General features: G+C 46.6%; 1 protein-coding gene across 1 annotated transcript in view; it reads right to left on the reverse strand.

Moving 5' to 3' along the window:
- Window positions 1-16337, reverse strand: part of TMPRSS4 (transmembrane serine protease 4) — a 54231-nt gene extending 37894 nt beyond the window's left edge. Inside the window, exons 1-2 of the mRNA XM_012558174.1 lie at window positions 16284-16337; window positions 5242-5275 (exon numbers count right to left, since the gene is read on the reverse strand). Coding sequence (XP_012413628.1) covers window positions 5242-5275; window positions 16284-16337 — 88 coding nt within the window. The remainder of the gene's footprint in view (window positions 1-5241; window positions 5276-16283) is intronic.
- Between the last annotated feature and the right edge of the window lie 677 nt (window positions 16338-17014).

The raw sequence follows: 17014 nt of genomic DNA on the forward strand, positions 1-17014 counted from the left end.
GACTTCTAGCCTCTTAGACTGTGAAAGAATAAACTTCTGTTTATTAAAGCCATGCGCTTGTGGTATTTCTGTTATAGCAGCACTAGATAGCTAAGATAGGGTTTGAGCCCCAGCAATGCTTTGGGGACCATTTTGGTCAGTGCTGGGAGGTTATTCCTGCAGACAAGGCTTAACTTCATCAGCACAAAGTTACCCTGCCTCCATTCGCTCAGCCAGGCTTATTCATCTTTCAAGTCTGACCCAAGCACTCCTCAAATGAGCCTCCAGCTCATGCCGTCTTCCCTTTCTTGTAACTTAGCCTGTTCTAGTATGCTCTACCCCGTTCATCCTGACCTGTACCTGCCCTAGGAGAGCTCTGAGCCCCTCAGACATGTACTTTGGCACATAGCCAGTCACTGAATATCATTTATCCTCTTTCCTGACTTATCTTTTGATTAAACTATAAGCTCAAGGAGGGCAGGGACCTCCAGCACAGCATGTGCTTGACTGAAAACCAAACCAGTTGCCATTGAGTCAATTCTGACTCATGGCAATCCCATGTGTGTCAGAGTTGAACTGTCCTCCACAGGGTTCTCAGTGGCTGATTTTTCGGAAATGGATCACCAGGCCTTTCTTCCGAGATGCCTCTGAGTGAACTCGAACCTCCAACCTCTCAGTAAGCAGTGGACCACATTAACCATTTGCATGACCCAGAAGTTTAGTAAATACTTGTGAATGAATGTGTTCTAATGATCTTTATCTACAATTCAATTCAATAGTGAGTCCCTAGCATGGCCCGTGTCTTTAAGGAGATTACAATTTGGGGGAAAAGGCAAACAGAGACCCAGATGCCAGTTGCACCAGGCCAAAGATGATTGTGTTATAACGGAGACAGCATCAAAGGCAGACCGGTGAAAGCACACCGAGGAGGTGGCGTTTAAACGGGCCTCTGTGGGTAGCGATGGGGGAGAGGGGAGGCTGGGTCAGCTCAGGCAAAGGCACGGAGGTAGAGAATTGTAAACTGCCCGGTGTGCCTGGACTCTAAGATGGTAAAGCATGTGGTTGGGGCAGGACTGGGCAAAGTCAGTTGTGGAGAGTCTTGAACGCCAAGCAAAGGGACTTGGATTTTATCCCGAAGGCAGTGAGGAGCCATTGAAAGTTTTTGAGCAGTGGAACAACATAATCAAATGACTATTTAGGAAGATGAATCTTTCATCAGGGAAGATATGGATTGGAGCAAAAGAGGCTGGAGTTAGGAGACCATGCAGGAACCTACTGCTACCTAAAATAGAAATAATAATTGCTACATTGCCCACTTTGCATGGTTAGCCAGGAAGACGGTAAATGGGAAGGGCTTTGAAAAGTTAAATTCTCAGGAAGTGTAAGAGATGGGTTCTTTTAAGTCCCCTCTCCTGGTGGGCAAAATAGCTGGAGAGGTGCCATGGGGACTCTTCCTCCAGGGAAAGCTGGGCAGGAATTTTGACAGCTCCGAGAAACCCCGAAGAATGAGACAGAGGTTTGTGGCATCTGTTTTCTGTTGGACAAACAAACAAACAAACAAACAAAAAACCCAGAAAACAAACAAAGATCCCAGTTGCCATTGAGTCAGTTTTGACCCGCGGTGATCCCATGTGTGTAAGAGTAGAGCTGTGCTGCATAAACTTTTCAAGGGCTGATCTTTCAGAGGTAGATCCCCAGGCCTTCCTTCTGAGGCACCTCTGGGTGGATTTGAACTGCTAACCTATAGGTTAGTAGCTTAACACTTAACCGTTCGCACCACCCAGGGACACCTTTCTGTTGGACAATGACCCTGAATTACCATATCCTGTAACTCCACCAAGCTAAACTGCACATAGAATCCTATGGCTACTTTTAACCTACTTTGGCTATAAGGGGCAGGTAAAACTTGATATACCTTTATTCTCTCTCCTCATCCTTTCTTCTTCTTGCCTGGGATGGATAGAGGCAGCACAGCCTGCTGTTCCCAACCTAGGTTAACTTCCTCACCCCAAGGTGGGTGGTCCATCCATCTCAAGAAGAGATGGTGAGCTGGAGCCACTACAGATTGTGCGTATCTTTTCCCAACTCCACATTCACATTTGTAGCTTTAAATTGGGCATGATGGGAGTATTCATACCGTGCAAAGCAACAGACACCACAAATTAGGACTTCTCCACTCCCCTTTCCCAGAGCTGGTTGTTAAACATTCACCAGCACACCACTGGTTGTGCGCCCCTGCTCCCTTCTCAAAATCCTTGGATGCTCTAATGGTCAGCGGGATCATAGAGAATATGACCACTTCTCATCACCTTGTTCACGCCACCTAGCTGTCTCCCTGCTGTCTAGGGTCTCACCAGAGATGTCAGAGTGATCCTATTAAAATGTAGCTGAGAACTCTCCAAGGCTCCCACCCAGCTCAGAGTCAGAGCCTAAGTCATTACAGTAGCCTTCAAGGACCCAGTGGTCTGCCCACCTGTTACCTCTCTGAGCTTCTCTCCTACTCCCCTCCTTGCTCCCTCTGCTCTAGGCAGCCTTGAGAAACCCTAGAAAGCAGTAGGCCTGCTCTCCTCCCCGCCCCCACCACCGCCTGCACATGGCATATTCCCTCACCTCCTCCAAGCTCTTCTTCAAACGTCACTGTCTTAGTGAGGCTTTCCTTGATCTCCCTGTTTACAATGCGGTCTTTCAACATTTCCTATCCTCCTTCCTTGCTTTATTTTTTCTAAAGCATTTATCACCTCTAGCATACTCTATATGTTACATATTTTGTATATTTTCTGCCCCCTCTCAACCCTCCCTAAATCAAAGACCCCATGAAGATAAGAATTTTTGTCTGTTTTGTTCACAGCTTTATCCCCAGTGCCTAGAACAGCGCCTGGCCCGTAATAGACACTTAACAAATAGTTGTTGAATGAATAAATGAATTGCACTTTGCTCTGTTCTCTTAAGCACACCCCTTTTGCCTTTCTTACAGGTCTTGTTTTATTCCTTCTCAAATGATGACTGGTTATGTGTCTGTCTGTATCCCTTTCCTCAGCTCTTCAAAAGCAGAGACTGGCCCCTGCCAGAGATTGGTGTCCAGTAAATGCTGATACCACTGAATCTGTTACAGGGAAAGCTTAGGAAACTGCATTTGCTCAAAAGAAAGAGTTCCAACCCCAGATACCAAGCCCAGGCACTTGGGATGTGGGCAGGGAGTGATATTGCCTGTAAATCATCAGCACTTGACACACAGGAGGTCATCAACAATGTTAGCCCATATTGTTTTTAAGTTCCAGTAACCAGTCTTCAGAACTATCCTCTTTCCTGGGGCCATGGCAAGGTGACATTTTGTTCATTCATTCATGACTTATTTATTGAGTACCTATTATGTATGGTGCAGTGGTTAAGAGCTCAGCTGCTAACCAAAAGGTCAGCAGTTCGAATCCACCAGACGCTCCTGGAAAACCCTATGGGGCAGTTCTACTCTGCGCCTACAGGGTTGCTATGAGTTGGAATCAACTTGATGGCAATGGGGTAGTATATGCCAGACCACCGGGTGCTCCCCTTGGGGACATGAGTTTGGCTTGCTTTCTTGCAGGTTGAATGAGCTATTGGGAGCTCCTTGACGAATTCCTGAGTCCAGAACCCGATGCCTCCAACTCCAGATGTTCCCAGGGAGGATCTGCTTTTCCGCATCATGAAGGGAAGGCTTTCTTGGTCTCTTGTCTCACACTGAATTTAAGTTAACAATCCCACTGAGCTATGAATGGCCTTCCTGACTGCCATCGTTCCTTCCTCCAGCCTGTCCCGTACACTGGCTAGACAAAAACCAAAATCCCATTGCTGTCGAGTTCATTCCAACTCATGGTGACCCCATGTGTTACAGAGTAGAACTATTCCATAGAGTTTTCTTGGCTGTGATCTTTACGGAAGTAGATCACCAGGCTTTTCTTTTGTGGTGCTGCTGGGTGGGTTCAAACTGCCAACCTTTAAGTTAGAAGTTGAATGCAGGCTGTTTGCACCACCCAGGGACCTGAGGATAGACAGAGCTTCCTAAAGTATCAGAGCTTCCTAAACTATTACTTTCAATCTGTCACTTGCCTGCTTGAGGAACTACAAGGGCTCACCATAACTTCTATATCTGGCCTCACTCTCCCAGCCAAATGGACTTTCCATTGCTGGTCATCACCAACCCTCAGTGCCAGGTAGGCAGGTTCTCTCCCTGATCCTCTCACAATCCCTATGAATTCTTACTCTGTGTTCCTTCCATCATGCCCTCATCACTCCATTCTGGTTTTGATAGTGTACTCATTCTTTAGGGCCTTTGTCAAGGTTCACCTGGCTCTGATGCTATCCCTGACCACTTGAGCAGCACTGACCTATCCCTGTCATACTCCCTTCATATGGGGCTTCTGTAGCAAATTTAACTTGTGTTCTGTTCAGTAGCCCTCAATCTTACTTTGGTGGTGGAGAACTCTGAAGCCCAGGTGCTCTTTGGGGGACACCAAGGACTACTGATATATAAATTCCAAAGAACCAACTAGGCATTGCTTTACTTGCTGAAGATTACATTGTTTAGGATCATTAGAAACTCATGACCCTGGACCATGAAACAAATAAGCTGTCAAAGTACATGGGATTGGCCATTTTTAAAAATTGATTGGTTCATATTAATTTGTTCGTTGCTCATTCATTGTGTTGATCGAGCAGGCAAGCAGGAGTAGGTATCAATGGTTTAAGAAAATCTAATGAGGGAAATCTCTTAAATTTGGGAACATTTTATTAACCATATTTTTCTCCTGTAACTCTGGCAACACTACCATTTACTTTCTTATAGGCGAAGAAACCATCATCCAGCTTGGCAGTGTGGTGAGACTATAAACTCTGGGAGGGAAGGGATTTGGGCTGTCTTATGCACTGTTCTAGCCCAGCACTCAGCTCAGGGCCTGGCATATGGCAGGAACTGACATTGTTGTTGAATGAATGAGGGAACGAGTAACTGAATGAATGAGTTGGAGAACCACTGCTCCTGGGGTTTTAGGCTTGTTGTCCTTGTTTCCCGAGATGCCATGCTTCTTACTTTTAGAATGGATACTGAAACTTACAGGTACTCAATAAATGTTTGTTGAATGATGGATGGATGGGTGGATGGATGTCCCCTAAAGCATTTAACACTTGGTGGTAGTGATGAGGGGCACAGATGAGTGGCTTACTACCTACTCGGTCACTGATTGAATGTTAGAGGCTGAGGTAGACAAAGAAAGTCGGACCTGAGCTTACCGAGGCTGTTCAGGGGTTGATTGCTGTCAGGATCCTGTAAGTGAAGGAAGAACAGTCAGTAAAGTGGGTAAGGGAAACTCACAGGCTGGAGCTGTTTTTTGTTCCTTGTCTGCATTCTCTTCTCCCTGCTGAATCTAAGCTGGGGGTCTCTGTGATATCTAAATAATGTGTTCAAAATGAAAAATTCAGACATGCACATATTTGACCTGGTACAACTAGTTTGCTAATTGTAGCCATTAGTTTGCAATTGTAGAAATGACTGGTTGCTGGATGGTTGTGTGTATTGCTGAGTTTTTCAAGACGATTTTGCTCTACTGTCTGTTTTTGTCAATAACTTATCTATTTTTACAGACATTGTACTTCTGTAAAAACTTGAACAGACACTTCACAAAAGGACCAATAAGTACACCAAAAGATGCTCATCATCATTATTACTCATTAGGCAAATGCAAATTAAAACCACTATGAGATATCTCTACATAGACACCAGATTGGCTAAAATTAAAAAGCCTGACAATACTAAGTGTTGGTGAGGATTTGGAGCAACTAGAACTCTCACACATTGTTGCTGGGAGTGTAAATTGATACAAACACTTTGGAAAACTTCTGGCTTTAGTAGATAAACATATGACTATTCTATGATTCTATGACTGAGCAATAATTCTACTCCTAGGATATAACTAAGAGAAATTATACATCTAGGAAAAAACCTATTCATGAATGTTATAGTAGCTTCATTCATAGTCACTAAAAATTGGAATAACCCAAATGTCAATTGCTGATAGAGTGGATAAATAAATTGTGGTACATTCATATAATGGATTATAATTCATCAACAGAAAAGAATGAACTAGTGTTAAATGCAATGACATGGATGAATCTCATAGACATAATGATGAAGGAAAGAAGACAGACACAAAAGAGTTTACTCTGTATGATTCCATTTATATGAGATTTAAGAACAGGTAAAACTAATCTGTGGTGATACAAGTCAGAATAGTGGTTACTACTGTGGAGGTTGACGGGGGAATTATTGACTAGGAAGGAACGCAATGGAGCCTTCCAGAGTATTGGAAATGTTCTATATCTTGATCTGGGTGTAGGCTACATGGGTGTACATATGTGTAAAAATTCATTGAGTTGTATACTTTAAATTTGAGTACTTTACTGAATGCATGTTATACCTAAACAAACACATAAAAACAAAACCCTCCAAAACACTATGGTATTTCTGACAGTGAGGTCATAGGTCACACACATACACAAATACACACTTAGGCACTGTTCTTCCCACTCACACCACTTCATGTGTGAACTCAGTGCACACACGCCACATAAAATCAAACGCACAGGAGCTGCACACAAGGCTAACGCACAAAGCTCACACACACCCTTTCCTCCAAGGCGGAGGTTAAAGGGAGGGTGCTGCCAAGGTTCACACTCTCTGAACTCTCCCCTCACTCTCTCACGCTTGCCTCCCAGAAACCTTCCTTCTCTTTCTCAGTCTGGCAGAGAATCTGAAATCCATGGGTTGGGTGAATAGCAGGAGTGTTCAAAGCCTGGCCTGCCCGTGGTCTGGGTCCCTACCCAGGGACTTGCCTGTCCCAACTGCTGAGGTCATGACCGGCTCCCACGACAGGTGGAGGAGCCACAGAGCCTGTACATCTCCAGTTGGGAATTTTTCCAGGCCCATTTGGGAGCAAGAGTGCCTCTTCTAAACCCTGAGTGAGTGTTCCCAGATCAGATATGGGGTCTCTGGGTGTCGCGTGCCCCCGTGGCTGAGCACAGTGGACACAGTAATTGGGAGGATGGGCTCCTTCCTTTCCTCCCAAACTTGAGTCTGTACTCTACTGGAGGAGCATTGCTCTTTAGTCATCCTTCCATAGGCGGCTGTGTGGTGTAGCTGAAACAGCCAGGCTCAGGAGCCTGACAAGTTCTGCCTCCTGTTAACTGTGTGCTTTTGGTCAAGACAGTGTCCCTGGGTGGTGCAAATGGTTAACTCACTTGCCTGCTAACCGAAAACTTGGAGGTTCAAATCTACCTGGAGGCACCTCAGAAGAAAGGTCTGGAGATCTACTTCCAAAAAAATCAGCCATTGAAAACCCTGTGGAGCATGGTTCTACTCTGATACACATGGGGTCACCATGAGTCATAATTGACTCAGCAGCAATTGGTTAACTGATTTAGGCAAGACACTTAACCTCTCTGAGCTTCAAGTTTACCTTCTGTGCAATGGGGATAATAACACCTACTTCAAAGTGCTACTGTGAGGATTAAATGAGATATCTGGTGAAAGCACTTGGCTCACACATGCGAGCTCCCTGATCTCTTCCCTTCCATCCTCTGTGCTTCATAGTACTGGTCAGGTCTTCATTATAGCACTTCTCTCTTTGGGTGGTCACTGTGTCCTAGTGCCTTTGACCTTCAGTGTTTAGCCCCGGGCTTGTGCCTGGTAAAGACTCAATCAATGACTGTTAAACAATGAACTCTGGGGGCTGTACTGTAGTTCATTCCCAGCCGTCTCTCCTCCACCATCGCAAAGGCCTGGATGGGGGGACTATTTCCAGAATGAAGATGAAAATGAATTGAGTGACTGTGTTGTTGTGGCTACAGAGTCAGTTAATAATAACACCAACAACAACTCCCACAAAATTGGCATGTAACAGCTTGCAAAGTCATTTCTTCTAACTCAGTCAATTCTAGGGTGAAAAGGATTGATACCAACTGTGGACATAACACTGAACAATTAATTATTCAATTAAAGAAATACTTGTTGAGTGTCTACCTTGTGCCAGACACTGCTACAGGGGCTGTGGCTTCAAAGACAAATAATTACAGAAGGATGGAATAAGTGCCCAAACAAGACAGGCAAGGCCCTACCCTGGAGAAGCTTGCACCCTGGTGCGGGAGGACAGGTCATAAGCAGACAACCCAGAAAAGATCAGAGTGAGGAATGCTGTGCAGCAATCAAAGCAGGGGGATGGGAGAGAGCACCTGGATGGATACTTAGAGTGCGAAGTCTAGGCAAGGGGCCAGGGTGGTTAGGGAGGGCTGCTCCGAGGAGGTGATACCTGAGCTGAGAGGTGAATGACAAGAAGGAGCCAAGCAGGCCAACAGGAAGAAGCTTGGTGTGTTGGAGGAACAGAATGGAGATCAGGGTGGCTGGGGGGAAGTGAGCAAGGGGGGAGATGATAGGACATGAGGAGGGAGAGGGAGGCTGGGAGTAGAAAGATTCAATGAGTATTTTGAAGATAAAGGCAATAGTCCTCACCAATGGATTGGATACTCTTGGGTTTTTAGCAGTTAAGAGGGTGTTTGCGGAAGACGGGGGGAGGGGTAGGTTGGGGGGGTAACAAGAGCATCCATTTAGTGGAAAGATTCCTCTATCAATTGGTTCTTTTTTACTGTGTCTACCTGCACATACAGGTCTGCATTAGTTGAAGTATGTAGGAAAAGTCTCTTTGCTTATTATTAATTCAACAAATATTGATGGTACATTTTTAATGGGCCAGAATGGTGCTAGAAGCTGAGGTACAGAGGGAACAAAACAGAGATTATAGTCGGCACTGTCTGTGTCTTGGTTTCGTCATCTCTGAAGTGAAGTGGCCTCATTACTCCTTTGGCTAATACATTTTCAAATGCTATCTACTGAGTAGCGGTTGTTCAGAAAAAATTCCACACATGCTTGAAAACGAAAGCGAGAGTAATAAATTAAACCAAAACTGTAGGCTAGAATTATAGGGGCTGTGACTATCTTGTGAATTACTGTATCCCTGGGGCCTCCTACAATGCATGGCACATGTTATTATTGCTTGGTGTCATCTAGTTGATTTTTGACTCATAGTGATCCCACGTGACAGAGTGGAACTACCCCACAGGGTTTTCTGGGCTATAATTTTTATGGGAGCAGATTGCCAGGTCTTTCTCCTGCAAAGCCACTGGGTGTGTTTGAACTATCAGTTTTTCAATTAGCAGCTGAGTGCTTAACCCTTGTGCCACCAGGGCTGCTTGTATGGCACATACCCCAAAACCAAACCCATTGTTGAGTCAATTCCGACTCATAGCGATCCTGTAGTACAGAGTAGAACTGTTCCATAGTTTCCATGGAGCGGCTGGTGGATTTGAACTGCTCACCTTTTGTTTAGCAGCCGAGCTCTTTAACCACTGTGCCACCAGGGCCCTGTATGGCACATAGTAGGCATTTAATAAATATTTGTTAAATGAAAGCATTAAAGAAAATATCTCAGTTCTAGGACTCAGTCCCAGGCCAGCTAACTGTGGTATATTAAGAAGCTAACTGTGGTATATTCACACAACGGAATATTATATTACAGTCAAAACAAGTGAGCTACAGTGACACAAAATAATATGGATGACATTAGCAATTTAATACTAAGGGAAAAGAGTAAGTTCCAAAAGATGATATATAGCACATAATGCTTTTCATTTAAGAAGCAAAGGAATGATAAGCATGGGATTCAGGGCGATGCTCCCCTTGGCAGGGGGCTTCTGGCACAGTTCCTAGCCTATCAAAGATGTACTGTCAATATTTGTCAAACTAATAATAAACAAAATGTCTTGCCCACCTACCTCAGCAGGGGATGGATGTGTGTGTAAGGGAGGAAGATCTCACGGTTGGAAGTGAGTTATGGTTAAAACCTAGCTTTGGATGTGGTGTTGGGTTCATGGAGGCTTCTTACATTGTTAAAACCAACAAACTAGCTGGCTAGTTAGAAGGGGGCCCTGCATGGACCAATGATGAAAATGTGTCATGAACCAAAGGGTTATGAACAGCGCTGTGCACCTGAGGTTCAAAGAGAAAATAAAAAGGAGTTGACTTGAGGGGTCAAATGCCTGTCCTTGCAATGCTCCTGCTCTGGCTATGGTGCTGCCTAGATGCTTCCATTTAGTGGCACTTTCTTTGGCTTTTCTGGATGGCTCTTTGGCAAATATCTCTGATGCAGGGAAATCAGAGACACTGGGTAGCTAACCTTTTGGGGAGGGGAGCTGTTGAAGGTCACGGGTAGTAGGGGTTATGGACAGAGAGGTGGCGGTGTTTAGTCCTATGAGTGGCAATTGGGTATCATCAATGTCAATGACTTTCCTGAGCAGGATAGAGTCAAGGACTCACAGCCAGTTGCATCTTCTCTCAGCCCAGAAGCCATCCTGAGCTGAGGGAAGGAGGGGATGGAGCTGAGAAATGTGGGTACCAGCTAAGATTCAGACATCCGGAGGGCCCCCAGCTTCTGTGGTGGGTACCTGCCATGAGTACCGAAGCTTTTGCAAAGCTGAAAGGGTCTCTGGAGACAATCCCAGGCAACTCCTCACTTTCAGATGAGAGAACTGAGGCCCAGAGACAGGAAGTGTCTTGGCCTGCAGTTGATAGAAGTGGGCTGAGAGGCTACCAAAAACCAACTCTGCTTTGCTGAAGGACTCTCTGTTTATTCCCTACTTGGACTCAACCCTTGGCCACAGCTGCGTAGCCCAGGCCCAGCCCCGACCAAGCCCAGGCGTTGGCCTTTTGCTTTTTGCTCGGGCCGCTGGTTGGAAAGCCGATTTGCTCTGTTGACTGAGTTTGGGGCAGAGCCCTGAATCATCCATCTAGCCTATTCTCCCAGCAATGATGCAAGGAGGCCAACCCAGGGTTCTTCTGGGAAGGAAGTAGTTGCTGCCTGGAGTAAACTGGGAGGACGGGAACCCTCAGGCCCCCAGGAGGGCCCCAGCTGGAGGAGATGGAGGGTGCAGGGAGGTGGGGGCGGGTAGGTGTTAGATGGCTGAAAAATACCTGCGACTGTCTGATTAACTCAGAGAATCTTCTTTCCCTGCTTGTCTCTTGGTCACTGATGGCAGATGGACATTAGTGAAGGATGTAGGACATTAGTCCAAGACCCAAATGTGGAGACAGAACAATTATGGCTGCAGTTGTGTATTGTTACATAGCTTACAGTATTCTTTCATAAATGTTATCTCATTTAATCTTCAGAACAACCTTAAGGAATTATCCTGGTTTTACAGAGGAGAAAACGAACTCTCATAAAGATAACACGGCCGCTTATGGCCTCATAGCAAGTAAGTAACAGAACCAGCTCTTGGGGCTAGGCTTTTGGGCTCGGTGGACTGTTGTTCATGTCCCCACTATTTTAGGAACCAATTGGAGTAGTGCCATTAGCTGGTGCTGGGTCCTTTTGATTGTTTACTCTCCTTCAATATAGTCTATTTGTATATAATTAACATGCAATTGACATTCAGAGATGCCCCTAGCACATCCCCAGTCCTTCCTTCCACCTCTGCCCTCTGAAGGCAGATAGACCTTTGCTCAGTTCCTGGCTCTGCCAAGTGGTCCATGAACTGGGTGGGGTAAGAAGACTTCCCGTAAAGAGAGTATGGAGGAAAGTGCCTACTGCAGTGCTTGGCACTTAAAACCAAAACCAACCCAAACCCACTGCCGTCGAGTCGATTCTGACTCATAGAGACCTCATAGGACAGAGTAGAATCGCCCCATAGGGTTATCCAAGGCTGTAAATCTTTACAGAAGCAAACTGCTGCATCTTTTTCCCAAGGAGCGGCTGGTGGATTCGAACTACGATCTTACTGTTAGCAGCCGAAGGCTTATCCACTGCGCCACCAAGGCTCCCACGTGGTACCTCTCTTCCTTTAGACTTGCACCGTTCTCTCCTGCCTCCCCGTCCTTCATTAACCCGTCGCCCTCGGCCCCTGCTATGTTTTAGTTCCTGGAGAAACTCTTGTTTGGGTTCACCTCGGCTCCAAATCGCAAGTGAACATCTCAGGGTCCTGATTCCCTTCTAGCTCAGAGATGATGTACTAAGACATAGGCAAGTACTTGCTCTTAAATAGGGTGAGGATTAAGTGTGCTGCAGAGAAACCCACAAAGAACCAGGCTGCAGAGAATGAGTTCTCATCTCGCCTTGCCTTCTGACTTGCTGTATGGTGTGGGCACATCCCTCAACCTCTCTGAACCTCGATGGCCCTGTTGGTAATTGGGAACTCTTTTTGGGAGATGGTGAAGCAGATAAAAGGGTTAACAACTACACAATGAAAGGGGCAAGTGTTTTATCAGGCTAACAATGAGACAAGTGGAAGCGGCATCTCAGAGGCCAGAGGCACAGAGTGGCCGGCCAGCTCGTTTGTCTGCTTTCCTTGCCCAGAGGCCTACCCCTGGGGCCTCATTTTACTCTTCTTCTCTGCAATGCTGATTCTGCATTTCCTTGCTCTGGACAATAGTCAGCAGGGGCAGAGCTGGGATGGCTGGGGTACAGAAGAAGGGAGAAAGGTACGGGTACGTGAAGGGGGCTTTCTGGCCCTGCCCTGAGCAGTGGCAGCTTCTGGCTCTTGTGGGGGCCTGGCCCTGGCTTCCCGTGGTCTCAGAGGGAAACTCTGGAGCCAGAGATGCTGCTGTTGCTAGGTGATGGGATAAACAGGTCCTTGGTGGCCCTGGCAGGTGGCAGCTAGGTTGCCAAGACCAGTGACAAGGCAGTGGGGGAAAGCCCAGGGGAGAGAGTGCGGCAAGTTCTCTGAGTGAGCCAGGAGACCCAGAGGCTGCTCAGTCAACTTGAGGAGTGGGGCTCCACCACTGGCTGGCTCAGGTGCTGGGGGAGCTCTGAGGGGGCAGGGCCTCACACTGCTCTCTGGCCCTTGACCGTGCAGCCCCCCAGCCCAGCCCGCCGCAAGAAGCTGCACCCATTCCACCTGTAGCAGTAGGGCAGTTTGATGCATTTGCTAGGCCGGAGCCAGGAGCCTCTCTCTTGGGTGCCTCAACCATGACAGGTAAGGCAAGGAGAGGGGGCTTAGGGGGCAGGAAGACCATAGGGCACAGCAGGAGGGCAGGAGAGTCCCCTGAGAGGAGCCTGGCTGTGGAGCAGCAGCCCTGAGTGCACAGAAGGTTCTCGGGAGATGACCAGTTACGCCGTCTTCCAAGTATCCTTTGGACTGTTGCCCTCCTCCGGGCACATCTCCCCCAGCCCGGGCCACGCAGAGGTGGGATCCAAGCTCCCCTATGAAGGAGGCTCAGAAACATTCTCTCTAGCTCTGCCTTGTGTTCCTACGTCCTTACAGCCATTCTTTTCCCTTAGGAGGTCTAACCTCAGCCTCAGCTGCTGCGTTAGAAACCATTTCTCCTTGTTCTAAGCCACACAGGTGCTGACCTGTCAGCCATTTGAGCCGAGTGCGTTGGGCCCCGTCCTGGCACATAATGGCTCCAGGGCAGGGCCTGGGGAAGACGGGAGGCGTCCAGTGGCCTGTCATTATCCTGCTGCCAGCCGGCTGTTCAGCTGCCAGTCATTTAAGAAATCAGCCTCTGTGTTCCGAATGGCTCTTAACTTCAAGGAGAGCCTGGGGAGGGGGTGATATAACTATTCCTGTCTCACAAGTGGGGAAACTGAGGCACAGGGCAGCTATGCTGTCTCTACCCAGATCGCATGGCAAGAGAGCATGAAGAACAGGAGGCAAGTATTAGTGCGTTGAACTGAAGAAAGACCTGGTTCCCCACTGGAGGGTCCCTGCCTCCAGTGATGCTGCTGTTAACTGGAGCTCTTAACGAATTCCTCTCTTGGTCCCAGGGGAAGTAGCCTACTCTCTGCTGCATTTCCCCGTTCTCAACAATTCTACTTTGTTCAGCTTCCTTTCTGCCCAAGAGTGGCAGGTCCATCTGAGAGCCCATGTTCCCTTCGCCGTAGGGTCTGATGAGAAGGAAGGTGCTCCCACCTTTGTACGTCTGACAGCATACCTGGACAACGGCTGAGGGGGACGTGGAAAAACCATCAAGGGTTAAGCCACCAGGTTCAAACTTTGGGCCTGCTTTTGTCTCCTTTTCCCATTACTGTTGAGTTGATTCCGACTCATAGTGATCCTATAGGACAGAGTAGAACTGCCCCATAGGGTTTCCAAGGCTGTAATCTTTATGGAAGTAGACAGTCACATCTTTCTCCCTCAGAGTGGCTGGTGGGTTTGAACCACTGACCTTTCGGTTAACAACTGAGTATTTAACCACTGTGCCACCAGGGCTTCTTTTGGGCCTGCTAATCCTGATCAAAAGGGGGAAAATGCAGAACAGAATTTAACATGCTCATGGACTCCAGAATTTCTGGGGCTATGGGGGCTGTATGAACCCCTGAAACTATTACCTGGAGATAATCTTTAAATCTGAAACCAGAAATAACCCCTGAAATCTTCTTGAAACCAAACAATAGTTTAGCTAAACTAGTAAAAAATGTCTACCTTGAGCGTTATGCTCTTTTAAGAACTATCAGGGCTTCAAACCAGTTCATTTGGTTTGAAGCCCTGCTGAGAATTTGCATTTCCATCCCCAGATATACTGAATCAGAATCTACATTTTAACAAGATCACCATGTGATTCTTATGTATAATAAATTTTGGGAACTCTGGTAGTGGTTCTTGGAATTGGTCCTGAATCAGCAGTATTAGCATAGCCTGGGAACTTGTTAGAAATGCAAATTCTCACCAGGGGTTCAAACTGGAACAGGTTGGAAGTCCTCTTATCTATATGGGATCAAAGTGACAACAGCAACTCAAAAGATTAGATAGGAACAGTAGGGGGCAGTGATTTTATGTTAATGGGGAGGAACAACTCAGAAAAGGAGGGTGAGAATGGTTCCACAACTCAAAGAATGTAATCAATGTCCTGAATTGTACATGTAGAAACACTTGAATTGGTATATGTTTTGCTGTGTGCATTCCCAACAACAAGATAAATTTTAAAAAAATCTAAAAAAAAAAAACCCAAAAAACTAAGACCCAAACTCATTGCTGTCGAGTTGATTCTGGTCACGGTGACCCCATGTGTTACAGAGCAGAACAGAGTTCCATAGGGTTTTCTTGGCTGCACTCTTTACAGAAGCAAATCGCCAGGTCTTTCTTCCGTGATGCCACTGGGTGGGTTTGAACTGTCAACCTTCCGGTTAGCAGCCGATCCCAAACCTCATGCACCACCCAGGGACCTCATCTAGGGGCCCTTAGGGGCTAGCTATTGGGAAGGATTTCTCTAAGAGGGTTCTCTGAACACCGCAATTCACCTGAATCCATTAAGAGCCGCGACCCATAATGCAGTCTGATGTTCATAAAAGCATTCCACCAAGTTTATCCTGTCTTTGAAAAGTCATACTCCTTTTGCTTGTCCTGAATCTTCCTTTAAACTTTAAGGGGGAGGGAAGGGGTGGGGGGAGAAGAGGGACTTTGGTATAATAAGGTCTGACTCCACTATTTACCTCCTTGGGCAAGTCACTTAACATCTCCCAGACCTGGTTTCCTCCTTTGGAATGTGGATTTGATAAAACTGACTTCACAAGATGAGGGTGTGAGGTGTTGCTGGGAGGTGCTCCACCTGCTAATTACGAGTGTCTTTTCAAGCTCCCAGGAGCCCCATCTGGCCGTCTCAGGATTTTACGGACTTGCTCATGGTCCTCTCAGTAGGTCTCTGTAGTTCAAGGGGTCTTACCTGCTCTGGTCAGAGTGAGTTGTTTTTCTGTCCCTGCTTCTCCTGAGCTCTGAGTCACGCACACTGGCCTGAATCCAGTGCTGCTGTTTACCAATCTGTGGTCCTGGGCAAGTTAATTTTACTGAGTGTCCATCTCCTCATCTGTGAAATGGGGAGAATATGATCTACTTCATAGGGCTGTTGACAGGATTAAAAGCGAAGCTCCATGTGGTGCGCCTGGCTTGGTGCTTGCAATAAAGTGCCCTCAGCTCCAGTGACCCCAGATGCTTGGGGAGCTGAACTCTACACAGTGTTTAAGGAGGGTCTGCCTGGTGGAGGTTCCATGCAGGGGCCCCACTGAGAATTCTCACTGGTCGTGGGCGCTTCTATGACAACAAGACTCTGGGGGCCATGTGGCTGCAGCAGCAAAGGCTGCCATCCCCTGGCCAAGGTCTGGAGCGACTCCTGGCTCTCTTTCCTAGGGACTCTGAACTCACTGTCCTATAAATAGCGCTTCAACGGAACTTCACTGCTGCTATTACTTTGCAGTTGCGTAACCTGAAGCTCCTTTACCCCTTTCCTGCCCACTCACACAACTTTCTGAGTGCTTTGTGAAGTTCTTCCTCGGGAAGGCTGTGTTGTCCATTGCGTGGAGTGCAGTCCTTGGAATTCTGAAACCTGGGTCCTAACCCCTGAATCCTACCTCTGTGGCTTGCTGGCCTGAGGCCTTAGGCAAGATATTTAACCACTCAGGAGTCTCAGTTTCCTTTGTGTATGTATACATGTGTATGTGTGAAAGACTCAATAACATCTTCCTCCTAATGAGACCAAAATATGCCTAGAATATAGAATCAGCGCCTGGCATATAGTAAGAGCGTGCTAAATGTTAGTTATACTAATATTAATAATTATAAATATAATAATAACTTATCCATTCAGGCAGCGACTGTTCTGGGGATTGGAGTACAGCAGTGAACAAAATAGGCAAAGTCCTTGTGCCCATGGAGCTTATATTCTCTTGTTTTTATTAATAATTAATAACAATATTAATACGGAACCCAGTAAGTACTTGATATAGTAGATCCTCAAAAATTATTAACTATTAATGGGCAAGAGTCTAGCAGAGGACCTAGCATGTATATAGTAGGAGCTGAACAGATGGGAGCTATTTTTATGATTTCATTAGGCCAGGGGGGCCTCACTTCAAGAGGGGACTTGATGGACAGGAGCACACCCAGGGGAGAGTGACCGAGGGAGTTGTTGTTGTTAACAGCTGTTGAGTCAGCCCTGGACTCATGGTGACCCCATGCACAATGGAACAAA

Source organism: Trichechus manatus, unplaced genomic scaffold (assembly GCF_000243295.1).
Source record: "Trichechus manatus latirostris isolate Lorelei unplaced genomic scaffold, TriManLat1.0 scaffold00143, whole genome shotgun sequence".
NCBI classification, from domain to species: Eukaryota; Metazoa; Chordata; class Mammalia; order Sirenia; family Trichechidae; genus Trichechus; species Trichechus manatus.